Genomic DNA, 26,018 nt, shown 5'->3' with positions numbered 1-26,018 from the left:
GTAAAATGGGGGTTGAGCCTGGGAGCCCTTTGTGGGACAGGGACTGTATCCAACCTGATTAGTTTGTTGTAGACCCAGCGCTTAGTACTGTGCCTAGCACATAGTAAGTGCTTAACAAATACCACAATTCTTTCCATTACACTGCAAAATAATGCTCTCATGCACACCACTTGCATTTGAAACTGCAGGTAAAAGCTAGATAAATAGTTAAATTCTGAAAATAAGTCATATTATGAAAGTGGACACTAGCATACAATGGTTTTGATCCAATATAAGGTTTCATATAAAATACCAGGCTTTACAGAGGGAACTAGGTGAGATTTAAAAAAAAAAATTACCTTCCAATTGTAGCAGGGTGTACAGCTGTGATGATAAAAAGAGATCCTGTCTGTAATACTGGTGATCTAATCACGATTACTCTAATACAAGGAGGCCAAATTTTTTCTTCCTCTGTTATCAGAACACACAAAAAAAGCTCTGGTTAAGCAAAAACAGGAGATGGATGCTTTATGCCTAAAAATTTAAAGGCATTTTAAGAAGTCTAGACATAATGAAAACAAAAACCCATAGTCCAATTTCAAGAGTTCAAAGCAATTCACATTTAAGTTGCAGTCTCCACAGAAATAGTCACTCAGAGGCCTTGAGAGAGTAGAGAAGAAAACTCAAGGACTGCAAAAGCCTTTGATAAAACCTAATGTATTTGCTGATAAAATTAAAAACTGTAATACCATTATCTGTGGTCAAAAGTCAAGCAAATAGGCTAAAAGGCCAATTCTTATACTAGTTTCATAAAGATGCATTCACTGCCATATTTAACATAGGTTGCAAGAGGAATTCAACATTGTTACGTGTCCTAACAGGCCCTACATTAATTTATTTTTTGACAAACTCAATTTGGGCCAATTTAATAAGTCATTTTTATCATGCAGTTACATATTTCTTCTGGGTTTATTTGTAAGAGGGCTTCCTTTTTTTTTTTTAAGAACAAAATATTCACTGAAAAACAGGCAGAAACATGCTCGCATAAAAATCAATAATCAGTGATAAGCATTTACTGTGTGCAGAGGACTGTAATAAGCACTTGGAAGAACACAACAGAGGAGATGCAGTCCCTGACCACAAGGAGCTTACCGTCTAGAAGGGGAGCCAGTCATTAAAATAAAGTACCGATACATACATTAAAGTGCTGTGGGACTGAGGTGACTATCAAGTGCTTAAAGAATACAGATCCCAAGTGCATATGTGACACTGAAGGGACAGCAAGTAGGGGAAATGAAGGGTTAGTTGGGGAAGGCTTCTGAAGGATGTATGATTTTAGAGGACTTTGAATGTGGGGAGAGCCTGAGTAATCACCAAGAAACTTATTCGTTTTAGTCCATTAAATCATAAGCTCCATTACAATGTAGCTCCTTGAGGGCCAGGATCATGTCTATCAACTGCACTTATACTCTCCCAAGCGCTTAGTACAGTGTTCCACAAAGTAAACGCTCAATAAGTACCACTGATTTACTGATAGAAGGGTACCAGGCAGGTGTGGGTGAACAGTATCTTACTTTACAGAGAGGACCCCTGTGGTGGGAAAACCATAGCACACCCAAGGTTACAGCAGATGTGTATCCTGGGACTACAATGCGGGAGTTTGGAGCTTGGGAGTCCAGGGCTCAAAGTTCTACTTCATCGCTCAGCTGATAGCACGCTCACCATCCATTAAACATCCAACTATATCGCCCTGCTAAAAATAAAAGGAAGACACAAATACCCTTCCCATTATAGTCTAGACTGAATTTAAAAATGGTGGCAAAACCCATCTCTTTGAAGTAATTTTTGAAGCAGTCACTATTGAAGAGGTTCTTATTTTTCTTGGTCTGCTCCTTTTCATTTCCTAGGCTTTGGGAAGAACTTACCTTCATCCTCGGTCTCTTCTGAGGTGATACTGTCCTCACTGGTAACCTCATCATCACTGCTCTCGTCGCTCTCAGAGTCTGTAATTTCACCCTCTTCCGGCTCACTGTCCGTCATTATGATCTTGTCATCTTTATACAGAGCGGTGTTGTAGACACTCACATTAAGGCGCGATTCTAGGGTATTCCTTCTTCCAGAGTCAGTAAATTTTAGCCGCCTGTCCTTACTACGAACATCCACTTTAGCTTTCTTTTTCACGTTTTCAGACTCTTCCCCATCGGCGGAAATTATCTGTTCATTACCGGCGCTCGGGCAATTCAAATTGTTGGATGCTTTCTGCTCCTCCAGCTCCAAATCCTGAAAAGATGAACAAACCTGGGATGTAACATTAGGGCCTGAAAGTGGAGAGAAGTTCCCCTTTGCCCTGTTCGTTTGGAACTGCCTGCCCGGAGAGCTGAAAGAAGAAATCTTTAGTTGTTCTGTTGGCCTCATCTTTCCTGCAGGGCTTCCAGTCCAGTGAGAGTCCCGAACTCTGTGACTGGCCTCTCCCCCAGTACCCTAGGGCACAAGTGAGGGCAAGGAGCAGGGGCTCCAGAAAAATTGCTTGCGTGATCCCAAAATAATCAACCCTGGTCCAGCAGAAGCACTTTTGTTCAGATAATTATATATGGTCACATTTCTATATTTTATAGGTCAATTGCCCAACTGCTCTTTGGTAACATTTCAGGATAAACACTGGAAGGAAATCTCGGAAAAAGGTGAGGGATATCAATTAAAGTTTACTGCGGTGGCTTTGGACTGGATTTCATACGCAGAGGAGCCAGCTGATCGCTTTTTAGGAGTTACTGGTGACTTTCTGGGGCAGGGACTTTTAAAGGCCACTGGAAAACCACTTCCTGCATCGGAACAGGAACGAGAGACCCATACACAAATGCAGCTGTGAAAGGTGAGAGCGTTGACCACCCCAGGAGGACAGTCAGAAGACTAGGCACCTTAAGTGCTCAGAACACGCACTGCAGGCATCCTTGCATTTGGACATGTGACCGTTCACTGCTGCCTTTCAGGATTTACCTTTGTGATGCTACCAGGAGTTGGGTGCATTTTAACTTTCAGCTGCTTCATTTGAAAGGGTCCCCCACATCCAGAATGAGGTCTCATCCTCAAGCATCAAGCTCAGGAAATGATGTGCAGAAAGAATGGTGATGACTTGGGGCAGTCTAGTGCCGGCTCTTTTTGCGGGAAACTGTGGTGCCTCAGTGATACGCTACTGGTGCCATTCTAAGCTTAATGGACTCCAGGGCTACCTTGAAGGGAGACTTTCTGTTTCTTAAGCAACTGCAGATTGACAAGTCAAAGCTATTTCCCTTCCACCCTTACTCTGCGACCTGACTGGCCAGTGTCTTGCTACTCCCCTGGACTGGTTGTCCCCCGTAAGTGTACGTGGTACAAACTAGATACATCCAATAGGCTGCCTATGCTGTCAGCTCCACCTTTTTAATAATAAATGTAACCTTGAGTGTCTTTCCCCCCCCCCCTCAGGGGGTACCACAATGAAGTATGTTCCAGAGCGGCTCAAGGATGAGAAAGCAGGGAGAACCTGAACTGTCGGGGCCACACGCACCCTGGTGGGGAATGGGCCCCATTAGCACTCCGGGATGAACAGAAAGCCAGATGGGCAAATGCTCGTCAAGGAAAGTAGGCAGCCTTGCAGCCAGCAAGACCTGTAAGCCTAAACAGCTGGGGGGTAAATTTCAAGAGCTAAAGACAGTGAAACTTGAAAGCCCAAGCCCTTTTCACTGCAAAGTATCTTGTAGATTCTAGGAAGAAAAACATGACATCAACGGCTGAGCAATTTTAAAGCAAAATCCACCTTATCTACTTGACATTGCCAGATGAGTGGCCATGTGCTAGTCAACATTAAGCATACTTACCCCCTCGTCACAAACACGTGTTTACAATGAAAAACAAATAACTCATTTTACTTGGGTCACAGGCATCCCCTCGTGCTAGGAATGTGTCAATGACGTGAGACAAGGATGTTTTCTAAAAGATAAATTCCCTGGGACTTCACATCCTTGGGGGAATTTTAACACTTACGATGACTAACACTCTGGTACCAAAGAAAACTAAAGTTGCTTGTGTTCAGGGTCTTTCTAACCCTCCTCCCCAGCAGAAGGGAGGGGCTTCCAATGCCTTTGTGGATCCGTCCTCCACTCCTTGCAAGAAATCTCTTTTTCCTCTACATCCCTGGAGGGGCCGGCAGCCCTGTTAGCCAAGGATACTCAATCAAAATACTACCCAGCTCTTCGAGGGTACAGGGGGATGCATTCCTGCAGGGGTTGCATTCTTGCAAAATCTCAGGCTGAGACAAACCCGTGTTGTAATAGTCACCCGTTCCAAAGCCACATACGTGCTCATGAGCATTTTCTTCCAGAACGTAGCCCGCCGAGCCCAAAGAGGCTTGGGTTGTTGGAAGAACGGCCTCTAATTCCCTGACTGCTTTCTAGCCAAAACACTTAGTGAAAATGCGTGTTATGGCAGAATGGAGCATACTCTCCCAAACCGATCTCTGCACTACCCTACCTACCCTGAGGCCAAGCCACCCCACCCACCCTGGTGCATGGTGGGTGCAGTGCAGACACAGCATAGGCAACAGGGTCCGGCCTAGCTCGGGGACACGGGGACAGCCGCGCTGCACTGATGTGTTAGTAGGAGTGGCTGCTTTCAGGGAGGGGGCTGGCTCTGCAGGCTGAGTGCCCAGACCCTCAACCCAGCAATGGCATTTACTGAGCACTTCCTGTGTGTACAGCACTGCACTTGAGTGCTTGGGAAAATTCAACAGAATTGGTGGATGTGATCCCTGTCCACAAAGAGCTTGTGGTCTTCTTACTGGGGAACTGGGGTGCCTGTGGGGGTGGCCTAGGGGCAAGGTTTCTAACATGTCCTCCTCCTGCATGCACAGAGCCCACACCAGCCACTGTTGGCCCAGCTCCGGCTTGTGCATGGAAACAAAAAAGAAAGGGTCGGTCCCTCCCTCCCCCGATGAACTAGCGTGTCCTCCTTCTAACAGAAAGTTGGACCCTTTGTGAAATGCTTCCTTCTGTTTAATACCGCCTTTGATTCTTCTAATGAAACTTTGTGACATCTAGGGCAATTGGAAGCTGCTCAGTCCTAGAGGTCCAGGAATGGCTTTCCTGTGGTCCGTTCACAGGGCCGACCTTAACAACGAACCAGGAAGCAGACTATGCCACGCCACTATGTGGGACCCACGGCGCTTTCTGCTCAGTGTTTTGCTCATGGTGGGACCCCAGAATGTAACAGGGAACCATGGCTCCCACCCTAATCGGTGGGATGCCCCTTCCAGCTACCATACTTGAAGATGACTTCAAAGCCTCTGCCACAGAATCAGCTGGGGTCGACCCTCTCCAGGGAAATCTTTCCCCATAACTGTTTAACTCTGGGAAGAATGGCTCAAAAACACAGGCTGCTTCAATGCCGTATAGTTGACTCATTCCTAATAACCTAATATGCCCAAGGTTTTCCATTTAATGTTTACTTTATGAATAATTCTTCAACAAATACAGTTTACATTCAATTAGTCAAAGGAATGGTTCCTCGCATACTTGTACACCTTCTGGTATACTTTACAAAAGAAAGACGCCTCATCTTAGACACTGCTAAATTTGCCATGAGATTACTCCATGACGACTATCAAATATGTAGATAAAGTGATAATTAGCAATACACTAATGGTTTTACTTTTTTGAAAGGCAGATGTGTTTTGGGTTATGCAACTTTAACTGCATAAATGAGAACTGTACATCGAATTCTTCAGACTTGTCCACTTTATCAGCTATTACTGACAATTACTTCGGAAATAATGTGCTCGAAGAAGCATAATATTCAGGTGCTTCAGAAGCTTTCCCTAAACTCTCATTTCCTCTTCTCCCATTCCCTTGGACTTGCACTCTTTATTCAGCTTTCCCTCAGCCCCACAACACTTATGTATACATTTCTAATTTATTTATATTAAAGCCTGTCCAAAATGTAAGCTCACTGCGGTCAGGGAACATGTCTAAAAACTCTGTCATACTGTATTCTCCCAAATGCTTTGTACAGTGCTCTGCACATAAATCTCAAGAAACGATTAATTGATACTCGTGTCTGAAAGTAGACATCTAGAAAACATGCATGTGCTTTGTAATTTACTTGAGAATTTGCTTCCCACCTCACAAGGTTATTGTGAGGGTAAAAATGAAATAAGCACTGTGACAACACTTTGGGGATAAAAGTGCTATAAAAACACCAAGTTATTTTTCGTAAGTTAATTTTGATGGCCTCAGAGTGGTACATAATTTTAAACATCTCCAAATTATGGACATTTGCCTCCTGCAGGCAACTTCCATGCAAGAGGCCCAATTGCCTAAACAAGATCCCTGACAAATAAAATACAAAAACTCAAGGCAGGGTAAAACTGAATAAAAATGAATAAAATAAGGATGACCACAAAGAAACAGAGCTGTGACTACAACTGCATAGCTCTTGGTAAGCTCCTATACTGTGAAATTTGTGGTCTTTGCAAAGACCAAACATTATACTAAACATGGGGGTAGATATAACGCAATCAAATCAGAAACAGTCCTTAATCCCTCAAAGAGCTCACAGTCTAGAAGGGAGAGAAAAAGAGAAATAGAAAAGACCACAAAACTGCCCTAGAGACGAAGTCTAATTTACCACGAGGTTTCATTGTTAATGCTTTGGGATTTTTGGTCTTTGTTTTCATTGACCCTTGTTGGATTTCAGAGGTACCTGGAGACTGTCATGACTGGATTGGAGATACATTCTTTGGCCGACTAAATATCTGAAAAGGAGCAGGTCATGAGGGTCTGGCTGCCAGGTCAGAAGCAAGTACCACCACTGGAAACTCAGCCCATTCCCTCCTCGTGAATACTCGCCTTGTTGATACTCGGTTCGTGGCTTCTGTCACTGCCGCCATCCTGCTGCCCAGAGGCAGGGAGGACGACTCGTTCCTGGAGGTGATGGCACTTGAGGTAGCAGTGTCAAGGAGGAAGGAGTGCTGGAAGCACTGCAGTGAGAAAGGGACCCTAGGTGGAGAGTGGGTGTGATTTTAGGGATTTCGGGGAAGTTCTGACCTGGAAATCCCTCTCCTTCCACATGCCAAAGACCACCACTCTCCCCACCTTCAAATTCTTTTTAAAGTCACATCTTCTCCAAGAGGTCTTCCCCAATTAATAATAAAATAATAATAGTTGGCATCTAAGCTCTTACTACATGCCAGGCACTGTACTAAGTGCTGGGATGGATACAGGCAAATTGAAGTGAACCCAGTCCCTTTCCCACATGGGGCTCACAGTCTTAATCCCCATTTTACAGAGGAGGTAACTGAGGCCCAGAGAAGAGAAGCGACTTACCCAAGGTCACCACAGCGGACAGTGGTGGAGCCGTGATTAGAACTCGTGACCGTCTAACTCCCAGGCCCATGTTCTTCCCCCTACTCCCTTCCCATTCTGCATCACCTATGCAACTGGATCTGTAATTGATCAATCAATGGTATTTGGATGCTTACTGTGAATTCAGCATCTTGGAGAGTACAATACAAGTTAGTAGACTTGTTCCCTGCCCACAAGCTTATGGTCTACAGGGGGAGATAGATGTGAAAATACATTACTGATACATATATAAGTGCTGTGGGGTGAATATCAAGGACTTAAAAGGTGCAAATCCAAGTGCAAATGCAATGCAGAAGGAAAAGGGAGTAGGAGAATTGAAGGCTTAGTTAGGGAAGGCCTCTTGGAGGAGATGTGATTTTAATAAGGCTTTGAAGTGGGGAGAGTGATGATCTGTCGGACATGAAGGAGGAGAGAGGCCTTGGGTAAGGGTTTAGTGCAAGACACACAGGATCCAGGTACAGGGAGTAGATTGACTTTAGAGGCGCAAAGTGAGTGGACTGTGCTGTAGTAAGAAATCAGCAAGTAAAGATGGGACGGGGCAAGGTGATTGAACGCTTTAGAGCCAATGGTAAGGAGTTTCTGTTTGATGCTCAGGTGGATGGACAATCACTGGAAGTTCCTGAGAAATGGGGAAACCTGGACCAAACCTTTTTTTTTTTTTTTTTTTTAACAAAAATGATCAGCAGAGTGAAGTATCTGATATTCACCCCCACCCTCAGCTCACTTACATACATATCTATAATTTAATGTCTGTCTCCCTATCTGGCCTGAAAGCTCCTTGTGGACAGTAATATGTCTACCAACTCTATTGAATTGTACTCACCCAGGAGGTTAGTTCAGTGCTCTGCATAAAGTAAGGGCTCAGTGGATACCAATGACTGATCAATTTAGGATTTGGGGAAGGCAGTATGGAATGAGTATGGTACTGGGGGTCAGGGGATAGTGGTTTAAGTCCTTGCTCTATCATTCATCAGTTGAGTGACCTTGGGCAAATCACTCATCTCTTAGGGCCTCGTTTCCTCCGCTGAAAAATGAGTATAGGACACCTGCTTTCTCTGCCTCTTAGATTGTGAAGGAACAGGACTGTGTCTAATCTAATCAGCTTCTATTTATCCCAGTGCTTAGCACAGTGCTCGACACCTAGGACGTACTTAATAAAGTCCATAACGATTATTTTTGGAAGCCACTGCCAGACAAATATATTGGCAGCAGTGCTGTCCCAAGGAAATACCTGCACAGGAAGAAGGCCCGAAGAAGGACAATAAAGAGGCCATGGCATTGCTGAAGATAAAGCGGGTTTTATAGCGATGAGCCTCTATTCACGTTGAGGCTATTACCAGGTATGGTAGTGAGGAATGAGATAAACTATGTCAACAGGGAAGTAAACAGGAGCCAGAGTCAAGAGAGAATCATCCCACCTGACACTCAGTGGTTAGGCTTATACCGGGGAAAAGGAAGGGCAGCCATGGTTCTGAAATGGAGGCCAGAACTCTGCTCTCTCCAGAGGGGAAATTACCTTTTCATCATTTGCTGGAAAGCCATCTGGATCTTTTCTCTTTTTCTTTCCTTTCTTCTCTTTATTGTGTTGTGAGGTGGAACTCTGGTAGGACTGCAGATCTACTCGGGAGTGAAACTGATATCGACCGCTTTCGACATCGCAGTAGTAGTAAATTCCCGTGGCAGGATCGTAATACAGTTGGTTTTCCTTTAACAACAAAACAGCAAGGAAGCAAGAGGACCCATTAGGTTCCAGTGCTAAACATCACAGTTCAAGAGCTAGAGAAATCACCATAAATGCCAATACATGCACTCTGTTTTTTGTCCATGGGATTCAGGTCCCTCCATCTACTGTTTCCCTCCTCTGGGAGTCTCCTTCTCTCCCGTTTCCCTTAACTCAGGCTCTCTCTTCCAGCCATGTCATTTTCCTGTTTCCAAGCCACCACACATTTTCCCCTCTGCCTGGAATTCCCTTCTTTCTCTGTTGCCAAGGGAGATCCCTTTCCATCTTACAAGCTACTAAAGACTCAACTGCAGAAAAATCCTTCTCCAAATAAGCCCTATCACTCTGGTCATGCCATCTACTCCAGCTTCCCTAGAATTTACACCTAGCTCTGTAAATCTCGGGTGACATTTTATGTTATAAACCTATGGCCCTTGCACATCTGGCCTAAATGTGAGTTTCCTGCTTTTCTGAATTTGCCCCTCTTCTCCCTTTAGATTGGAAACTCCATTAAGGGCAGGAATTGCCCTTCCTTTCTAAAACTTCATAAGGGCAGAAATCATCTTTGTTCTTCCTTTCTAATTCTCTTCAGTGCTAAACGCAATAGCCTGTAAAAAGTGCCCAAGCACTGTTGATGATTTTGAGGTCTAACCAAAGGACTTGTTACTCTAATAATTTATGTTTTAACTCAATGGGGAGTGAACACATAGGACTCCTTATTGCTAAGTTAGAAAGGCAGAAACCATTAGGTTCAAAAATAGTAGAGATAAATTTGTCAAAGATGGGGTGGGGAGTCCATGACAGAATATTAATGGCTAAATTGAGGGTGTAAGGTGAATCATCTCATAATCATGGGGTTGCTGTGAAGGAAGGCAGGACCATATCCAGAGATGGAAACCCTCTGGGCTCAATGTTCCAATCATAAAATATCCTCCACGTCATCAGATTTCTACTTCTGGGCAGGTTAGGAAGGTCTGACCCCAGGAACTGTCTGAGGGGGAAACATCCCCTCCTCCACAGCGCTTACATTCACATTGTTAATTATAAATTATTTATTTATATTAACTTCCGTCTTCCCCCTCTAAACAGCAAGTTCCTTGGGCGCAGGAAGCATGTCTGCTTATTCTGTTGTATTGTGCTCTCTCAAGCGCTTAGTACAGTGCTCTGCAAAGAGTAAGTGCTCAATTAATGATTGATTCCTTCAGTAATAATAAAAATAATAATTGTGGTATTTACTAAGCACTTACCATGTCCCAGGCACTGTATTAAGCAATGAGATAGATACAAGGTAATTGGGCTGCACACAGTCCCTGTCCCTCATGGGGCACAGAGTCTTAATCCCCATTTTACAGACGAGGTATTTGAGGCACAGAGAAGAGAAGTGTCTTACCCAAGGTCAAAGAGCAGACAAGTGGCAGAGCCAGAATTAAAACCCAGGTCCTTCCGACTCCCAGGCCTATGCTCTATCTGCTAGGCCATACTGTTTCCCCAGTAAGGAAAGACTTCTTTGGGATAAGGTCTTCCTTTAAGAACAAACAGATTGTATGGCCTCGCCCTGTGCTTACTGTCTCGACGCTTGCCCAGTGTGGAGTCCATCTGCTACAAGGGAAGATATACTTTCCAGGAGAGGAGGGGTCAGCATCACACAATGCTCCGATCAGAGGGGCTACAAGACTGGGCACTTGTAGATAGCGAAGAAGCAGAAAGGAAAAAGTGAAGAGCCAATGTTTCGCACCACTAACAACCAGGAAGCCATGAGGGGGAGGTGAACCTCAATTCCCCAGAAGCCCCCTGTTCTCGTCAGGTCAGTGGAAAGGCACCTAAAAAAGAAAAATGGCTTATGCTGTTTACTGCCTCCCTATTACCTGGATTTGATTTCTATACCCTTGTTAAAGGAGACATGCTTCCAGTGAACAAAATATTGTCAGTGACAAGGGGTTTGGATTTGGGCTGTCAACTGGAATTTTCTGAGGATGGGACAAAGCTAAGTGATTTCGGGTGCTCAATACTACAGATTGACTTTTCTGGGGAAAATAGATACCAGCAACACGGGGAGGAAGGGAATTCCTTAAACCTCATTCTATTTTTGGTGAATGATAGGCCATTTCAAGTACCCTGAGTCAGTCACCTGAACCTGTCGAGGGTGATTCATTTGACAAAAGTAAAAACTTTCTACCTGCTGTAAAACCAACAGGTATAAAAAGAGATTAATATAAATATTAGGGTAGGGTTCCATTCCAATTTCACAAATGGGATTAAATAACAAAAAGCCATCTCCAAGCTTAAAAGCCAGTTCAGTGACTGTTCTCATACTATCCAGAATGCTGCTCCACAGCATTCATGCTGGACTCTGAAACATAATAAACTTGATTTGCCTTACAAAATGGTAAAGACCACTGTAAAATCTGCTACTCGGTTCCAAATCCTTAAATGGGGAGGCAGGGTGGCTTTGGGGAAAGAGCACGGGCTTGGGACTCAGAGGACATGGGTTCGAATCCTGGCTCTGCCACTTGTCAGCTGTGTGACTATAGGCAAGTCACTTAACTTTTCTGTGCCTCACTTACCTCATCTGTAAAATGGGGATGAAGACTGTGAACCCCTCGTAGGACCTGATTACCCTGTATCTACCCCAGCTCTTAGAACAGTGTTTTGCACATAGTAAGCGCTTAAATACCAACATTATTATTATTATTAAAACAATTTGATATCCAAAGAGAAACAGCCTGCTAAACACGGTATGGCAAACCATGCTCTTGCATGCTTCTCAGCACCATACATAAAAACAGTAACTGATTGTTTTTCATTCCTGAAGAGGTCTGTTTGCAGCACACGAATCTTTTAAATCCCATTCTGCAATCCTAGCATTAATAAACCAAAACTCAATTCCCGGGAAAACCCTATAAGTATGTTCTTTAAAGGAAAGAACTATTCTTGTGAGGCTATAAAATCTATTTTTTGATTTAGAAAGGTCAGATGCTGAATTGCAGTCAGGTGTTTCAGAAGCTATACTTACTGAGTCATAGTAGAAGCCTGTGCTGTGGTCGTAATACAATCCGGTATTTTCATCATACGTAAACCCCGTTTGTGACACAGCAGCTTCTGCTGCAGCTCTCAAACTTTCTGCTAATGATGGACCATCTAAAGTGGCATCTTCTGCTGCTAATAATGTGCCTTCTGGTTCCTAGAGGAGGAAAAAGAAGCAAATTGTTTGAAATGAATAGGATCTTGCAACAGGGTATTTAGAGTTGAACTTCCAGCCTCATTTACCCAGGGTCTAAGACGAGACCTGAGAGTTTCAGGTCAAAATCAAAAAGAGTCCCAAATGGTGGCCTTCTGGCCCTAGAGCTCTTTAAAGCCTGTCCCCTCCTGGGCCCCACCACCCTTCTAAAATCCTGGCTCACTTTTCCTCTTCCCATTCACTTTCAAAAGTTATCACCTCTGAGGCTAGTGAAAAAGTCAGCAGGATTGGGTCTTAAATACCAGTCTAGTCTTTTCACTTTGATCATAATTGTTGCTTTCAGGATGGGGTCTAAACTATCAAAAAGCAGGGAGAGTTTCTTGGCTATTCAGGATTTCAAATGCATTTAGCAGTTCTCTTACCTGTGAATCTGAGGTTAAATGATCCCGTTGTCCATAAGTAACATTTTCTGTGGTCTCAGTGCCAGTGCTTGCTGTTTCACACTCTGTCTGTGATTGGTCTGTACAATTGACATGGGAAGTTTCACTTCCTTGATCTTGCTGGGCAGGGTACTCAGACACCTTATTTTGAGGGATGATATTTTTATAGTATGTCTGATAATAATAATCTGTGATAAAAATAAAGTGATAACATAGAAGAATGATGCATTTTTACCAAGGTCTTTATCTTTTCAAAATCCTTAATAGCCATTCATCATTTGCAAGCTAACTGAAATGTCAACAAATCACACCTGTCATTTCAATAGTTCCTTTCGACCCTGAAATGACAAAAAGCCTAATTAACACCCTTATTCTGGTAAATTTCCAGAGTTTTCTAAGACCCTTTCCAACACTCTAGCTTTTAAGGGGGGAAAAAAACGACTGGATTTGCCAAAGAATGAAATTTCTTTTTGCTCAGGGCACTAGATCTGGCATCTAGATACATCACTTCACAGCCCCATGGAATATGGGGATCAGATATTATAGGCCCTATTCCCCCGTGTCATACCTCAACGAACAATTTCACTCCTCAACGGAAATCTAATATCTAAAGATAGCTACACCATGATAGATAAAATGTATTTACATCTATGTATCTCTAGCAATACTTCATTCTGCTGCTGGGATCGTTTTTCTAAAATGGTTCTGCGCACATCACCCAACTCCTCACAAACCTCTGACGGTTGTCCATTCTTCTCTTCATCAAGCAGAAACTCCTGACCACTAGCTTTAGAGAACCCATCCTCTCTCTCCCCCACAGCCTACAGTAGCTCCTTTTTTACTTCAGCCCAGCCTGTACGCTTTACTCCTGTACTGCCAAACTTGTGCCTTGTTCTTGTCTCTCTTGTTATCGGTCTCCCGTGCGGACTTCCCTCCTTTCTGGGGCTCCTTCCCACCTCACATTTAGTAAACACACCACTACTCTCCCTGTCTTTAAAAGCTATTCTAAAGTCATATCTCCTCCAGGAGGCTTTCCCTGATTATTCCCTCCTCTCCCACCCTATTTCTCCTTCTAATATCACTCCGGCACTTCCATGGCTCCTAAGCTCTTGGGAACTTAATCAATCAATGGTATTTACTGGGCGCTTACTGTGCGCAGAGGACTGTAGAAAGCACTTAGTAATTCCACTTCCTTCCCTACTCTTTGCTCCCTCTCGCATGGCCCCTTGGGCATTTAGGGTCGTAGTTTCATACTCTATTGCTTCCACCCACCTGCAACTTACTTTAGTGTCTGGCTCCCCTCCTGGACCGTAAACTCCTTGAGAAGAGGAATCATGTCTATCTCTTCTGTACTCTCCCAAATGTTTACTGCAGTGATCTGCCCAGAGCAAGTGCTCAATAAATACTATTCCTTGATTATCTATCTATAGAACGATAAAGATAGATTAAAGATAACTGGTTTTTGGTGTCCTAAACTGATGCTTCTAATGTTGAAATTCTATTGTGAGCAGGAGTGGCTCAGAGGTCTATATGGGACTAACAATCCATCTGACAGTTTTGCTTTTTGTTTTTCCAACCTTTGCTCCAGGAGGACCAGCTTGCTGGGGGGCGGGGGAGGGAGGCAGAGAGAAAGGAGGTGGAAGTAATGGTCACCCCAACCTAATGCACCCCTGGCCTACACCCACTCCACCCTGCCAGGTCTCACTCAAGGTCATAGGGTTCTAATGGACGTTATCTATCAGGCTCATTGTCTGTTTGGGAAAGTTTGGGACAGGAGATTACTTTTCATCATGACCTACATTTATTAAGATCATCTCATTCCAAAAACAAAAGTGATTCTAAGCAACTATCAAACCACAGGATCCTTTCCTGATGAATGGGATGGATTGTCAGAGTTGTTGTTGTTTTAGGTAAAAGGGATTTTTATTTTTGTCAACTTGAGTACCTGAAGTTGGCCAAGGTGTATAGCTTTCTGTTTGTACTTCTACATCAGACTTGTTTTTCTCCCTCTTTTTCCTGTAATGGATTTCTTTACTGAGTTCTTCAACCTGAAAAAAAAAAAAAACAAACCCGAAGTTTTAGAAGAACAAGCACTATCTTATTCCACAGCAAATGCTAATGTTTGGTAACCTTCTTCTTTGGAGAAGAAGACAAGTAAAAGTATAATATTTAAATCCAGCACCTTCAGCTATCCATGCATTCACACAGCTCTCCTATAACATGGAAGTTGCATTCTTGCAGAATCTACAGTAAGGAACACTCACACCATGGTACCCTCTAATTCTCCCAATTTCTAATGCTGTGCTGCACGTCACAACTGTCCCTCCCAAATCCGCACTGCATCCAGATGGACATATATCAGGAGAAAGATCCCTGATTCTGCTATCGGGTTCTAGCTAAAATATGGAGGGATAATATTAGCACTGCATTTACAAGTAATCTGACATTTGGGATAAAGGGCCTCATTTAGAAAGTTCTGTAGTGGTACCCGTTCAATGTCAAGTTCTGATTCTTGCGATTTGTGGAGATCTAATGCAGGAGACACTCAGGACCTCAACAGTCACTTCCTCTGATCAAGCTCAGAGTTCTCACTCTTAGTGATCCAGGTCAGAAGAGAGCAGTGTGGTCTAGTGAAAAGAGTCTAGGACTGGGAATCAGAAGTTCAGGATTCTAATCCCAGCCCCGCCAATTGTCTGTTGTGACACTATAGGCAAGTCACTTCACTTCTCTGGGCCTCAGTTTCCTCATCTTTAAAATGGGGCTTCAATACCTGTTCTACCCCCCACTTAGACTGTAAGCGCATAGTGGCATAGAGATTGGGCCCTACCTGATTATCCTGTCTCTACCCCAAGCATAATGGTAATAAAATAATAATGATAATATTAGTTAAGCATTCATTATATGCCAGGTACTATACTAAGCATTTGGATGGATACAAGCAAATTGGGTTGGACAGAGTCCTTTTCCCACCTGGGGCTCACAACTTTAATTCCCCTTTTACAGATTAGATAACTGAGACCCAGAGAAGTGGCTTCCTCAAAACAAGTGGCAGAGCTGAGATTAGAAGCCAGGTCCTTCAGACCCGTGCTCTATCCACCAAGCCATGCTGCTTAGTAGTGTTTGGCACATCGTAAATGGTTAAATATTATTATTCTAGTTCCAGCTCTGTTACTTGCCTGCTGTGTGAATTTGGGCAAGTCACTTAACCTCTCTGGTCCTCAGCTTCCTCATCTGAAAAATGGGGAAAAAACAATACCTGCATTTCTCTACCTCACAGTCATGTGGTGATGGCAGAAATGAGTTACGGTAAAGTACTGTGGGAATAAAAGGAGTATATATATGTTATACTATATCACATATTATATACTACAAATAAGTTATATAAAATAATTACAATATAATTATATTATATATCATAATATATAATGTATGATCGTATATTATACAATTAAAATTGAGGTTCTACAGAGGTGCTTAAATCTAAAGCGCAGGTTTGGGACAGCCTTGGGCCAGGAAGCCAGGACTTCCCACCCCAACTACGGCAGTAAGCACAAATTTCTTGGAAGAGCAAAACAACACACCTCTCGCCCCCAGAATGTCCTGGAGAGCCCATCTTGGGTTAAAGCCCTGAACTAGGTCTTGGGAAGGGACGTTGAAAGAAAACTACGATTTTATCGAGTGGCTCAGTAATGTGTAATTCTGCCCATCTGTGTCCACTTTAAAAAGTACCAAATGGGAAGAAATCTGAAATACTCGAGTGTAAAAAACTGACAATATTGCATGACCTGGTTGCCTACAGGACAAAGGAAGCCAGTGTTCATTGAAAACGGAGTTCAAGTATCCAAATTGATGCGTTGCCTCCATCGGCCTCAATCTCAGACGTCACAAACAGGGCTCGGGCCCAAAGTGAGAACAGTTCAACTCCACAACGTTCTCTTTAACATTTAAAAAACTCTAAAAGATAGGAATATTTCCTAACCTGTCACACCGAGGCACTTGAAATTAATTTAAATCTTTCAGGGTACAAAACGCAAATTTTACACGGTGGCAAAGTTAACGAATCAAAATAAAGGGCAAAATTAACATATCTAGGCTCTCACTAAACATAGCCCAAGTGTTAATTATGAAATTGCTCAGTGGAGTGAAATGACAAGCAAGTGTTATTTGAATTCCAGAGTGCGGCAGCAGTTAGAGTGAGGCTTCTTGGTGTAGCATGGGGAAGAGTAATTCTGTAATTACGCTTCGGACTCAACAAGCACTTTCAATTGCATTTGTGATTCATCCTTTCAGGACTAACTTGGAACAACAGGACTGTGTGCAGGGCTGGCCTCAGAGGGCTTGCAGGGCTAGTGGAGAAGGAAGGCGAGGATGGGAGTACAAGATGCCTTCGAAACTTCCTGCTACTCCAGAAAGGAGAGTTCTAGGGATGCTCTCCGGGAAGGCCAAAGGTTCCTAGGACTCAATCACTCAGTGGTATTTATTTAGCCCTTACTATGTGCAAAGCACTGAACTAAGGGCTTGGGACAATAACAACTGTGGTATTAAGTGCCTACTCTGTGCCAGCCACTGTTCTAAGCCCTGGCATAGTTCTAAGCTAACTGGGTTGGACACAGCCCATGTCCCACATGGGGCTGGCAGCCTTAATTGCCATTTGACAGCTGAGGTAACTGAGGCACAGAAGTGAAATGACTTACCCAAGGTCACACAGCAGACAAGCTGCAGACCCAGAATTAGAACCTAGGTCCTTCTCACTCCCAGGCCCATGTTCTATCCACTAGACCACAATGGTTCTCCAGGAGCAGCCTGGCTTAGTAGAAAAAGCCCGGGTTTGGGAGTCAGAGGTTGCAGGTTCTAATCCTGCCTCTGCCACTTGTCTGCTGTGTGACCTTGGGCAAGTCACTTCACTTTTCTGGGCCTCAGTGACCTCATCTGTAAAATGGGGATGAAGACAGAGCCCCACGTGGGACAACCTGATTACCTTGTATGTACCCCAGCACTTAGAACAGTGCCTGGCACATAGTAAGCGCTTAAATACCAACACTATTATTCTCTACAACAGTAGAGAGTACCAAGTAGAGTTACACACAAGTTCCCTGCCCACAGCAAGCTTACAGTCTAGAGGGATTGGACTCTAGAAATCCCGCAGCCAGAGCAATCAGAGGCGGCAACCCCTGCACCCGTTATGAGATTTTTCCCGCCTCGTCTCTCACACCCCCACCAGCTTTTCCACCAAAGTGGAGGAAACTGCTCTCCGCAAGAGACGTGATAGTCGCAGTGGTCTCATCTGAATGTTCCAGGTGCCCTGCCCTGGAGAGGGAAAGGGCTGTGAACAGCAGCCTGCAGTGAAAACAAAATCCTGGCCCAGGATATAAGTAAAACTACCCTGGAAATTATTATTTTTATTCCTATCCAAGGCCCAATGTTTGGTAAAACCTTAGAAAAGGAAATCCTATTTTAAATGGACCAACTAAAGCCCATTGGGTATAAGGGAGATTGTTTCCAACAGCACTCAGGGCAGAAGGGGAACAGGATGCCAAAATGTGTCAGTATTTTGTGAAAATATGAAAATAACCAGGGCTAAATTGTAACGGATGGTGCTCATAATGACGGTGTGTTCCAAGGTAGATTGAAAGCCAGTTCATCCAGCTTTGAGCCTAGGCAACCTAACAGCCTCTCATTTCTGATGTGCACTGCAACCGCCTCCTGAAACAAATAAACCGACAGCATCTGGTTTGCATTCATTTTCTTTTGCTTTACCCCAGAATCAGGCCTCTCCCATGAACTCCCCTGGATTAATTTCACCACTCTAAATTGTGTCAAAACTACCACCTGATAGCACTGATATTTACAATAACCTAGGTAAAGCTTCTTTATTCACCTTGCCATAATTTTGCTACCATCAGGTTCACCCTTACTTTTCTTCCTGCTCTCTCCTTTGTAAATAATTGTTTCTGCATTTATCCCCTCCTAGACTGTAAACTAAAGAGGAAGAATCCTGTTTTATTTCCACTGTACTCTTCCATGCCTATGCTACACTGTCCACACATGGTAAGGGCTCCATAAGGACTATTCACTCATTGACTGATTTCCAGACATCTGTCCCATAAAGGAAAATGCAGCACTAATTAAAATGGTCCTAATCCCGGCTTTGCCACCTCTCTGCTGTGTGAACTTGGGCAACTTACTTAACTTCTCTGTGCCTCAATCATTTATTGAGCGCTTACTTGGTGTAGAGTGTAATAAGCACTTGGGGGAGTACAATATAACAGAGTTGGCAGACATATGCCCTGCCCACAACGAGCTCACATTCTAGAGGGGGAGACAGACATTTATATAAATATACTACGGATACGTACATAAATTCTGTGGGGCTGAGGGGCCTCAACCTTAAAATGGGGATTAAATCCTAGCCTAGAGGAAAGAACACGGGCTTGGAAGTCAGAGGACCTGTGTTCTAATCTTGGCTCCGTCACTTATCTGCTGTGTGACTTGGGGCTAGTCACTTCACTTCTCTGTGCCTTGGCTCTCATTTGCAAAACGGGCATTATGATACCTGTTAATAATAATTTGTTAAGCGCACGCTATGTGCCAGGCACTGTACTAACTTCAGTACCCGTTCTCCCTTCTACTCAGAGTGTGAGCCCCACATGGGGTAGGGATTGTGTCCAACCTAATTATTCTGCAACTACCCCAGGGCTTGGCATTGTAATTATTTAAGAATTCACTGTGCATCAAGCACTGTCCTAAATGCTGGAGTAAACACAAGACAGTCACGTCCCTCATTGGGCTTCCAGTCCAAGTAGGAAGAACCGGTACTGAAAGTGTTTTACAAATGAGGAAATTGAGGCACAGAGAAGATACGAGACTAGGTCACAGCAGGCAAGTGGCAGAGCCGGGATTAGCTTCAAGTCCTCCTCAGAAGCAGCACGTGTGGTGGACAGAGCATGGGTCTGGGAGTCAGATGGTCATGGGTTCTAATCCCAGCTCTGCCACTTGTCTGCTGTGTGACCTTGGGCAAGTCAATTCACCTCTCTTTGCCTCAGTCACCTCATCTGTAAAATGGGGATTGAGACTGTGGAGCCCCACTTAGGACTGGGACCGTATCCAACCTGATTTGTCTGTTTCCACCCCAGCGTTTAGAACAGTCCCTGGCAGGTAGTAAGTGCTTAACAAATACAATAATAATAACCATTCTTATTATCATCTCATGGGCCTATGCTCTTTCCACTAGGCCCCACCCCTTCCAGGTTTGGGGTTGGGGGCAGGCGGGTGGCTCCTACATGACAGGGGGTTATTGAGGATTTTTAGCGGGGACCCACTTGGGTCCTGGATAGTCTGCTTTGAAGGCTGTGGTGGCGGGGTTCGGGGTCTGGGTGTCCAGTCAGTACCCCCGGAGAGAAGCTGCGTGGCTTAGTGTTAAAAGCATGGGTTTGGGAGTCAGAGGTCGTGGGTTCTAATCCCAAATCTGCCACCTGTCTGCTCTGTGACCTGGAGCAAGTTGTTTCACTTCTCTGTGCCTCGGTTACCTCATCTGTAAAATGGGGATGGAGACTGTGAGCCCCACTTGGGACAACCTGATTACCTTATAATTATTAGTAAGGTGGTGTTTGTTAAGCCCTTACTATGTGGCTGGCACTGTACTAGGTGCTGGGGCGGGGGGGGATACAAGAAGATCGGGTTGGACCGTGTCCCTGCCCCACATAGGGCTTATAGTATTAATTCCCATTTTACAGATAAGGGAACTGAGGCTCAGAAAAGTGAAGCGACTGGCCCAAGGTCACACGGCAGATAAGTGGCAGAGCTGGGATTAGAAGCCATGCCCTTCTGACTCCTTGAATTCATTCATTCAGTCGTATTTACTGAGCGCTCACTGTGTGCAGAGCACTATCCTAAGCACTTGGAAAATACAATTCAGCCATAAGGAGAAACAATCCCTGCCCATGCTGGATTTACAGTCTAGAATGGGGGAGACAGACATCAGAACAAGTAATAATAATAAAGATGGTATTTGTTAAGTGCTTACTATGTGGCAAGCACTGTTCTAAGCGCTGGTGGAGATACGAAGTAATCATGTTGTCCCACGTGGGGCTCACGGTCTTAATCCTTTTCCAGATGAGGGAATTGAGGCTCCCCCCTCCCCCCACTCTTCCCCCTTCCCCTCCATTCAGCACTGTGCTCATCTGTCTAGATTTATTACCCTATTTATTTTGTTAATGAGGTGTCTATCTCCTCGATTCTATTCATCTTGATGATGTTGTCTTGTTTTTGTCTTGCTCTCTTTTGCTCTGCTGTCCGTCTTCCCGATTACACTGCGAGCCCGTCATTGGGCAGGGATGGTCTCCATCTGTTGCCGAATTGTCCATTCCAAGCACTTAGTGCAGTGCTCTGCACATAGTGGGCGCTCAATAAATACTACTGAATGAAGTGACTTGCCCAAAGTCACAAGCTAAGTGGCGGGGCTGGGATCAGAACCCACGACCTCTGACTCCCCAGCCAGTGCTCTTTCCACTGAGCCTCGCTGCAGCGCTTAATTAATTAATGTTGGTATTTGTTAAGCACTTACTCTGTGCCTAGATCAGGGACCATCTGATCACCTTGTATCCCCCCCAGCACTTAGAACAGTGCTCTGCACACAGTAAGCGCTTAACACACACCACCATTATTATTAAAATGGGGATGAAGACTGTGAGCCTCAAGTGGGACAACCTGATGACCCTTTATCTCCCCCAGCACTTAGAACAGTGCTCTGCACAGAGTAAGCGCTTAACAAATACCAACATTATCTGTGCCTCTGACCTCGCCAGTAAAATGGGGATTAACTGTGAGCCTCACGTGGGACAACCTGATGACCTTGTATCTCCCCCTGCGCATAGAACAGTGCTCTGCACAGAGTAAGTGCTTAACAAACACCACCATTATTATTAAAATGGGGATGAAGACCGTGAGCCTCACGTGGGACCACCTGATGACCCTGTATCCCCCCGCTGTGCTTAGAACAGTGCTTGGCACATAGTAAGCGCTTAACAAACACCAACATTATTATTATTAAAATGGAGATGAAGACTGGGAGCCTCACGTGGGACAACCTGATCACCTTGTATCTCCCCAGCGCAGAGAACAGTGCTCTGCACAGAGTAAGCGCTTAACAAAGACCAACATTATTATTAAAATGGGGATGAAGACTGTGAGCCTCACATGGGACAAGCTGATCACCTTGTATCTCCCCCAGCGCATAAAACAGCGCTCTGCACAGAGTAAGAGCTTAACAAATACCAAGTTATTATTACTAAAATGGGGATGAAAACGGGGAGCCTCACGTAGGACCACCTGATGACCTTGTATCTCCCCCAGTGCTTAGAACAGTGCTCTGCACAGAGTAAGCGCTTAACACCAACATTATTATTACTAAAATGGGGATGAAAACGGGGAGCCTCACGTGGGACCACCTGATGACTCTGCATCCCCCCCAGCGCTTAGAACAGTGCTTGGCACAGAGTAAGCGCCTAGAGAAGCAGCGTGGCTCAGTGGAAAGAGGCTGGGCTTTGGAGTCGGAGGTCATGAGTTCGAATGCCGGCTCTGCCACTTGTCAGCTGTGTGACTGGGGGCAAGTCACTTCACTTCTCGGGGCCTCAGTTCCCTCAGCTGTAAAATGGGGATGAAGACTGGGAGCCCCACGTGGGACAACCTGATTCCCCTGTGTCTCCCCCAGCGCTTAGAACAGTGCTCTGCACAGAGTAAGCGCTTCACAAACACCAACATTATTATTATTAAAAGGGGGGATGAAGACTGTGAGCCTCACGTGGGACCACCCCATGACCCTGCACCTCCCCCAGCGCTTAGAACAGTGCTCTGCACAGAGTAAGCGCTTCACAAACACCAACATTATTATTATTAAAAGGGGGGATGAAGACTGTGAGCCTCACGTGGGAGCACCTGATGACCTTGTATCTCCCCCAGCGCTTAGAACAGGGCTCTGCACAGAGTAATAATAATAATAATAATAATAATGTTGGTATTTGTTAAGCGCTTACTATGTGCCGAGCCCTGTTCTAAGCGCTGGGGTAGACAGAGGGGAATCAGGTTGTGCCACGTGGGGCTCACAGTCTTCATCCCCATTTTACAGATGAGGGAACTGAGGCACAGAGAAGTGAAGTGACTTGCCCACAGTCACACAGCCGACAAGTGGCAGGGCTGGGATTCGAACTCATGAGCCCTGACTCCAAAGCCACTGAGCCACGCCGCTTCTCAAGTAAGCGCTTCTCAAGTAAGCGCTTCACACCAACATTATTATTATTAAAAGGGGGGATGAAGACTGTGAGCCTCACGTGGGACCACCTGATGACCCTGCATCCCCCCCAGCGCTTAGAGCAGCGCTCTGCACAGAGTAAGCGCTTAACAAACACCGACATCATCGTTATTATGAAATGGCATCCTGCTGCTGAAGCCAGGCTGCTCCCCGGCGCGGCGGCGGCCTACCTGCGTGCGGAGCTCCTGGTTGCAGGTCTCGGCGCCCTGGTAGAGGCGCTCGGTGTGGTGCAGGACCCGCTCGATGTCCCGCACCTGCCGCTTGCAGCTGCGCAGCTCCTGCTCCAGCCGCTCCACTTTGCGCCTCAGCTGGACGAGCTCCGGCTCCGGCGAGGCGGGGGACGGGGGCCACGGGGAGCTGGGCGGCGGCGAGGACGACGACGAGGAGGAGGAGGAGGAGGAGGAGCGCGGGGGGGAGGCCGCCGCCGCCGCCGCCGCCGCCGCCGCCGCCGCCGCGCCGGGGGTCGCCATGGAGGGAGGGCCGCGCTCACCACCACCACCACCACCACGCGGCCTGCGGGGGCGGCGGGAGGGCGCTGAGGCGCCGCCGGCCGCCGGCCATCCCGCCGCGCCGGCCCCTCACGCCCCCCACGACTTCGTCGGCCGCAACTTGGCCTCGACGACGACGAGGAGGCCGCACCGCGTGCCGCCGGGACCCGCTCCCGGCTCCCGACCGGAAGCGGCGACGCGACTACTACCGGGTCGGCGGGGGCCGCGCCTGCGCCCTGAGTCCTCCCGGCCCTGACCCCGCTCGCCACCTTGGGTCAGGCGGCGCAGGCGCAGAGCCCGAAGCCAGAAAGGGGGCCGCGCCTGCGCCCTCCCGGACTCCGACCCCGATCCGTTGGCGCATGCGCAGAGCGGCCTGAAGCCAGAGGTGGCAGTCGCGCCTGCGCCCTGCGACCCCACCCTCCACCGGCGCATCAGTTGGCGCATACGCAGAGCGGCCTGAAGCCAGCGATGGGGACCGCGCCTGCGCCCTGCGACTCCGCCCTCCACCGGCGCATCAGTTGGCGCATGCGCAGAGCGGCCTGAAGCCAGAGGTGGGGAGCCGCGCCTGCGCTCTCCCGGGCTCTGACCTCTCCCGCCACCCTTGGTCAGTTGGCGCAGGCGCAAAGCGGTCTGAAGCCAGAGGTGGGGGGCCGCGCCTGCGCCCTCCCGGACTCCAACCCCGCCCTCCACCGCTGATCTGATGGCGCATGCGCAGAGCGGTCTGAAGTCAGAGGCGGGGGGCGCGCCTGCGCCCTGCGCGCCCTCCCGGGCTCTGATCCCGCCCGTCCGCTTTGGTCAGTTGGCGCAGGCGCAGAGCGGCCTGTGTGAGACTTGGAGATGTGGTGCGATTGTTTCTATCTGGAGGGCTCTTAAAAACCCCCTTCTAGACTGTGAGCTCGTTGTGGGCCGGAATTGTCTCCTTTTTTTTGTTGTATTGTGCTCTCCCAACCGCATAGTACAGTGTTCTGCACACAGAGCGCTCAATAAATACGATTGAATGAATGAAAAACCCGCCACTGCCCTTTCTTTGGCTGGCATGGTGTGACAAAGAGTGCCTGCCCTTTGTCCCTTGATGCCTGCCTCTGTTTGGAAGAGGCAGGGTCTATGTCTACCAACTAGGCTCTCCCAAGGCCTTCACCCACTTCTCTGGCCACAGTAAGTGCTCAGTAAATACCACTGATTGATCTAGACTAAGCATATTGTGGACAGAGAACATATCCACCAACTCGTACTGCACTCTCCCAAGCACGTAATACAGTGGCCTGCACACAGTAAGCACTCATTAAATACAACTGATCCATGGAGCTAGACTGTAAGCACATTGTGGGCAGGGAACCTGTCTCCCAAGTGCTTAGAACAGTGTTCTACACAAAGTGTGTGCTCAATAAATATGATCCATTGATTGGTTGGTTGATTGACATCCATCCAAACTGCTACCTTCCATCCAAACAGCTACCTTGTTGGTACAATCTCTCATCATATCCCGACTGGATTACTGCATCGGCCTTCTTTCTGATCTCCCAACCTCCTGCCTCTCCCCATTTCAGTCTACACTTCACTCTGCTGCCCGGATTATCTTTCTACAGAAACACTCTGGGCATGTCACTCCCCTCCTTAAAAACCTCCAGTGGTTGCCTATCAACCTCCGCATGAAACAGAAACTTCTCACTCTGGGCTTCAAGGCTTTCCATCACCTTGCCCGCTCCTACCTCACCTCCCTTCTTTCTACTGCCCACCCTGCACGCTCCGCTTCTCTGCCGCTCACCTCCTCACTATCTCCTTCGTTCATGCCTATCCCGCCGTTGACCTCTGGCCTGCATCCTATAGCTATCCTGGAATGACCTCCCTCCTCACATCCGCCAAACTAACTCTCTTCCCCTCTTCAAAGCCCTACTGAAAGCTCACCTCCTCCAAGAGGCCTTCCCAGACTGAGCTCCCGCTTTTGCCTCTGCTCCCCCTCCACCCTGTGCTCCTCCCCCTTCCCCCTTCCCCTCATCTGAGCCTTCTTTCCCTCTGCTCCCCCTCTCCACTTCACCCTTTGTCCCTCCCCCTCCCCCTTCCCCTACCCTCAGCACTGTGCTCATTTGTATATATTATTTATTACCCTATTTATTTTGTTAATGAGGTGTACATGCCCTTGATTCTATGTATCATGACAGTGTTGCCTTGTTTTTGTTTTATTCTGTTTCGCTCTGCCGTCTGTCTCCCCCGATTAGACTGTGAGGCCATCACTGGGCAGGGATTGTCTCTATCTGTTGCCGAATTGTACATGCCAAGCACTTAGTACAGTGCTCTGCACATAGTAAGCACTCAGTAAATAACTATTGAATGAATAGTTAAGGTGGAACAGGATAAGTGCTTGGTCCATCATAATAGCAGCTTGAATAGAGGGGAAAGGGAGGGTTTTAGTGATGTAAACATTTAATTGACAGGGTTTGGTGACAGATTGAAAATGCAGATTGAATGAGCTGAGTCAATGATAATGCCGAGGTAATGGGCTTGTGACAAGGCAG

The 26,018-nt window shown here is 46.3% G+C and overlaps 1 protein-coding gene across 1 annotated transcript in view; it reads right to left on the bottom strand.

Moving 5' to 3' along the window:
* The window catches only part of AGGF1 (angiogenic factor with G-patch and FHA domains 1), a 36,740-nt gene extending 12,791 nt beyond the window's left edge, over positions 1-23,949 (bottom strand). Inside the window, exons 1-8 of the mRNA XM_039911202.1 lie at positions 23,600-23,949; positions 23,188-23,407; positions 14,657-14,759; positions 12,694-12,899; positions 12,107-12,274; positions 8,890-9,078; positions 1,905-2,259; positions 339-450 (exon numbers count right to left, since the gene is read on the bottom strand). Of these exons, the coding sequence (XP_039767136.1) occupies positions 339-450; positions 1,905-2,259; positions 8,890-9,078; positions 12,107-12,274; positions 12,694-12,899; positions 14,657-14,759; positions 23,188-23,407; positions 23,600-23,949 (1,703 nt within the window). The remainder of the gene's footprint in view (positions 1-338; positions 451-1,904; positions 2,260-8,889; positions 9,079-12,106; positions 12,275-12,693; positions 12,900-14,656; positions 14,760-23,187; positions 23,408-23,599) is intronic.
* Positions 23,950-26,018: the final 2,069 nt, after the last annotated feature.

Source organism: Ornithorhynchus anatinus, chromosome 1 (assembly GCF_004115215.2).
Source record: "Ornithorhynchus anatinus isolate Pmale09 chromosome 1, mOrnAna1.pri.v4, whole genome shotgun sequence".
NCBI lineage: Eukaryota > Metazoa > Chordata > Mammalia > Monotremata > Ornithorhynchidae > Ornithorhynchus > Ornithorhynchus anatinus.
This window is presented reverse-complemented; position numbering and strand designations above follow the sequence as displayed.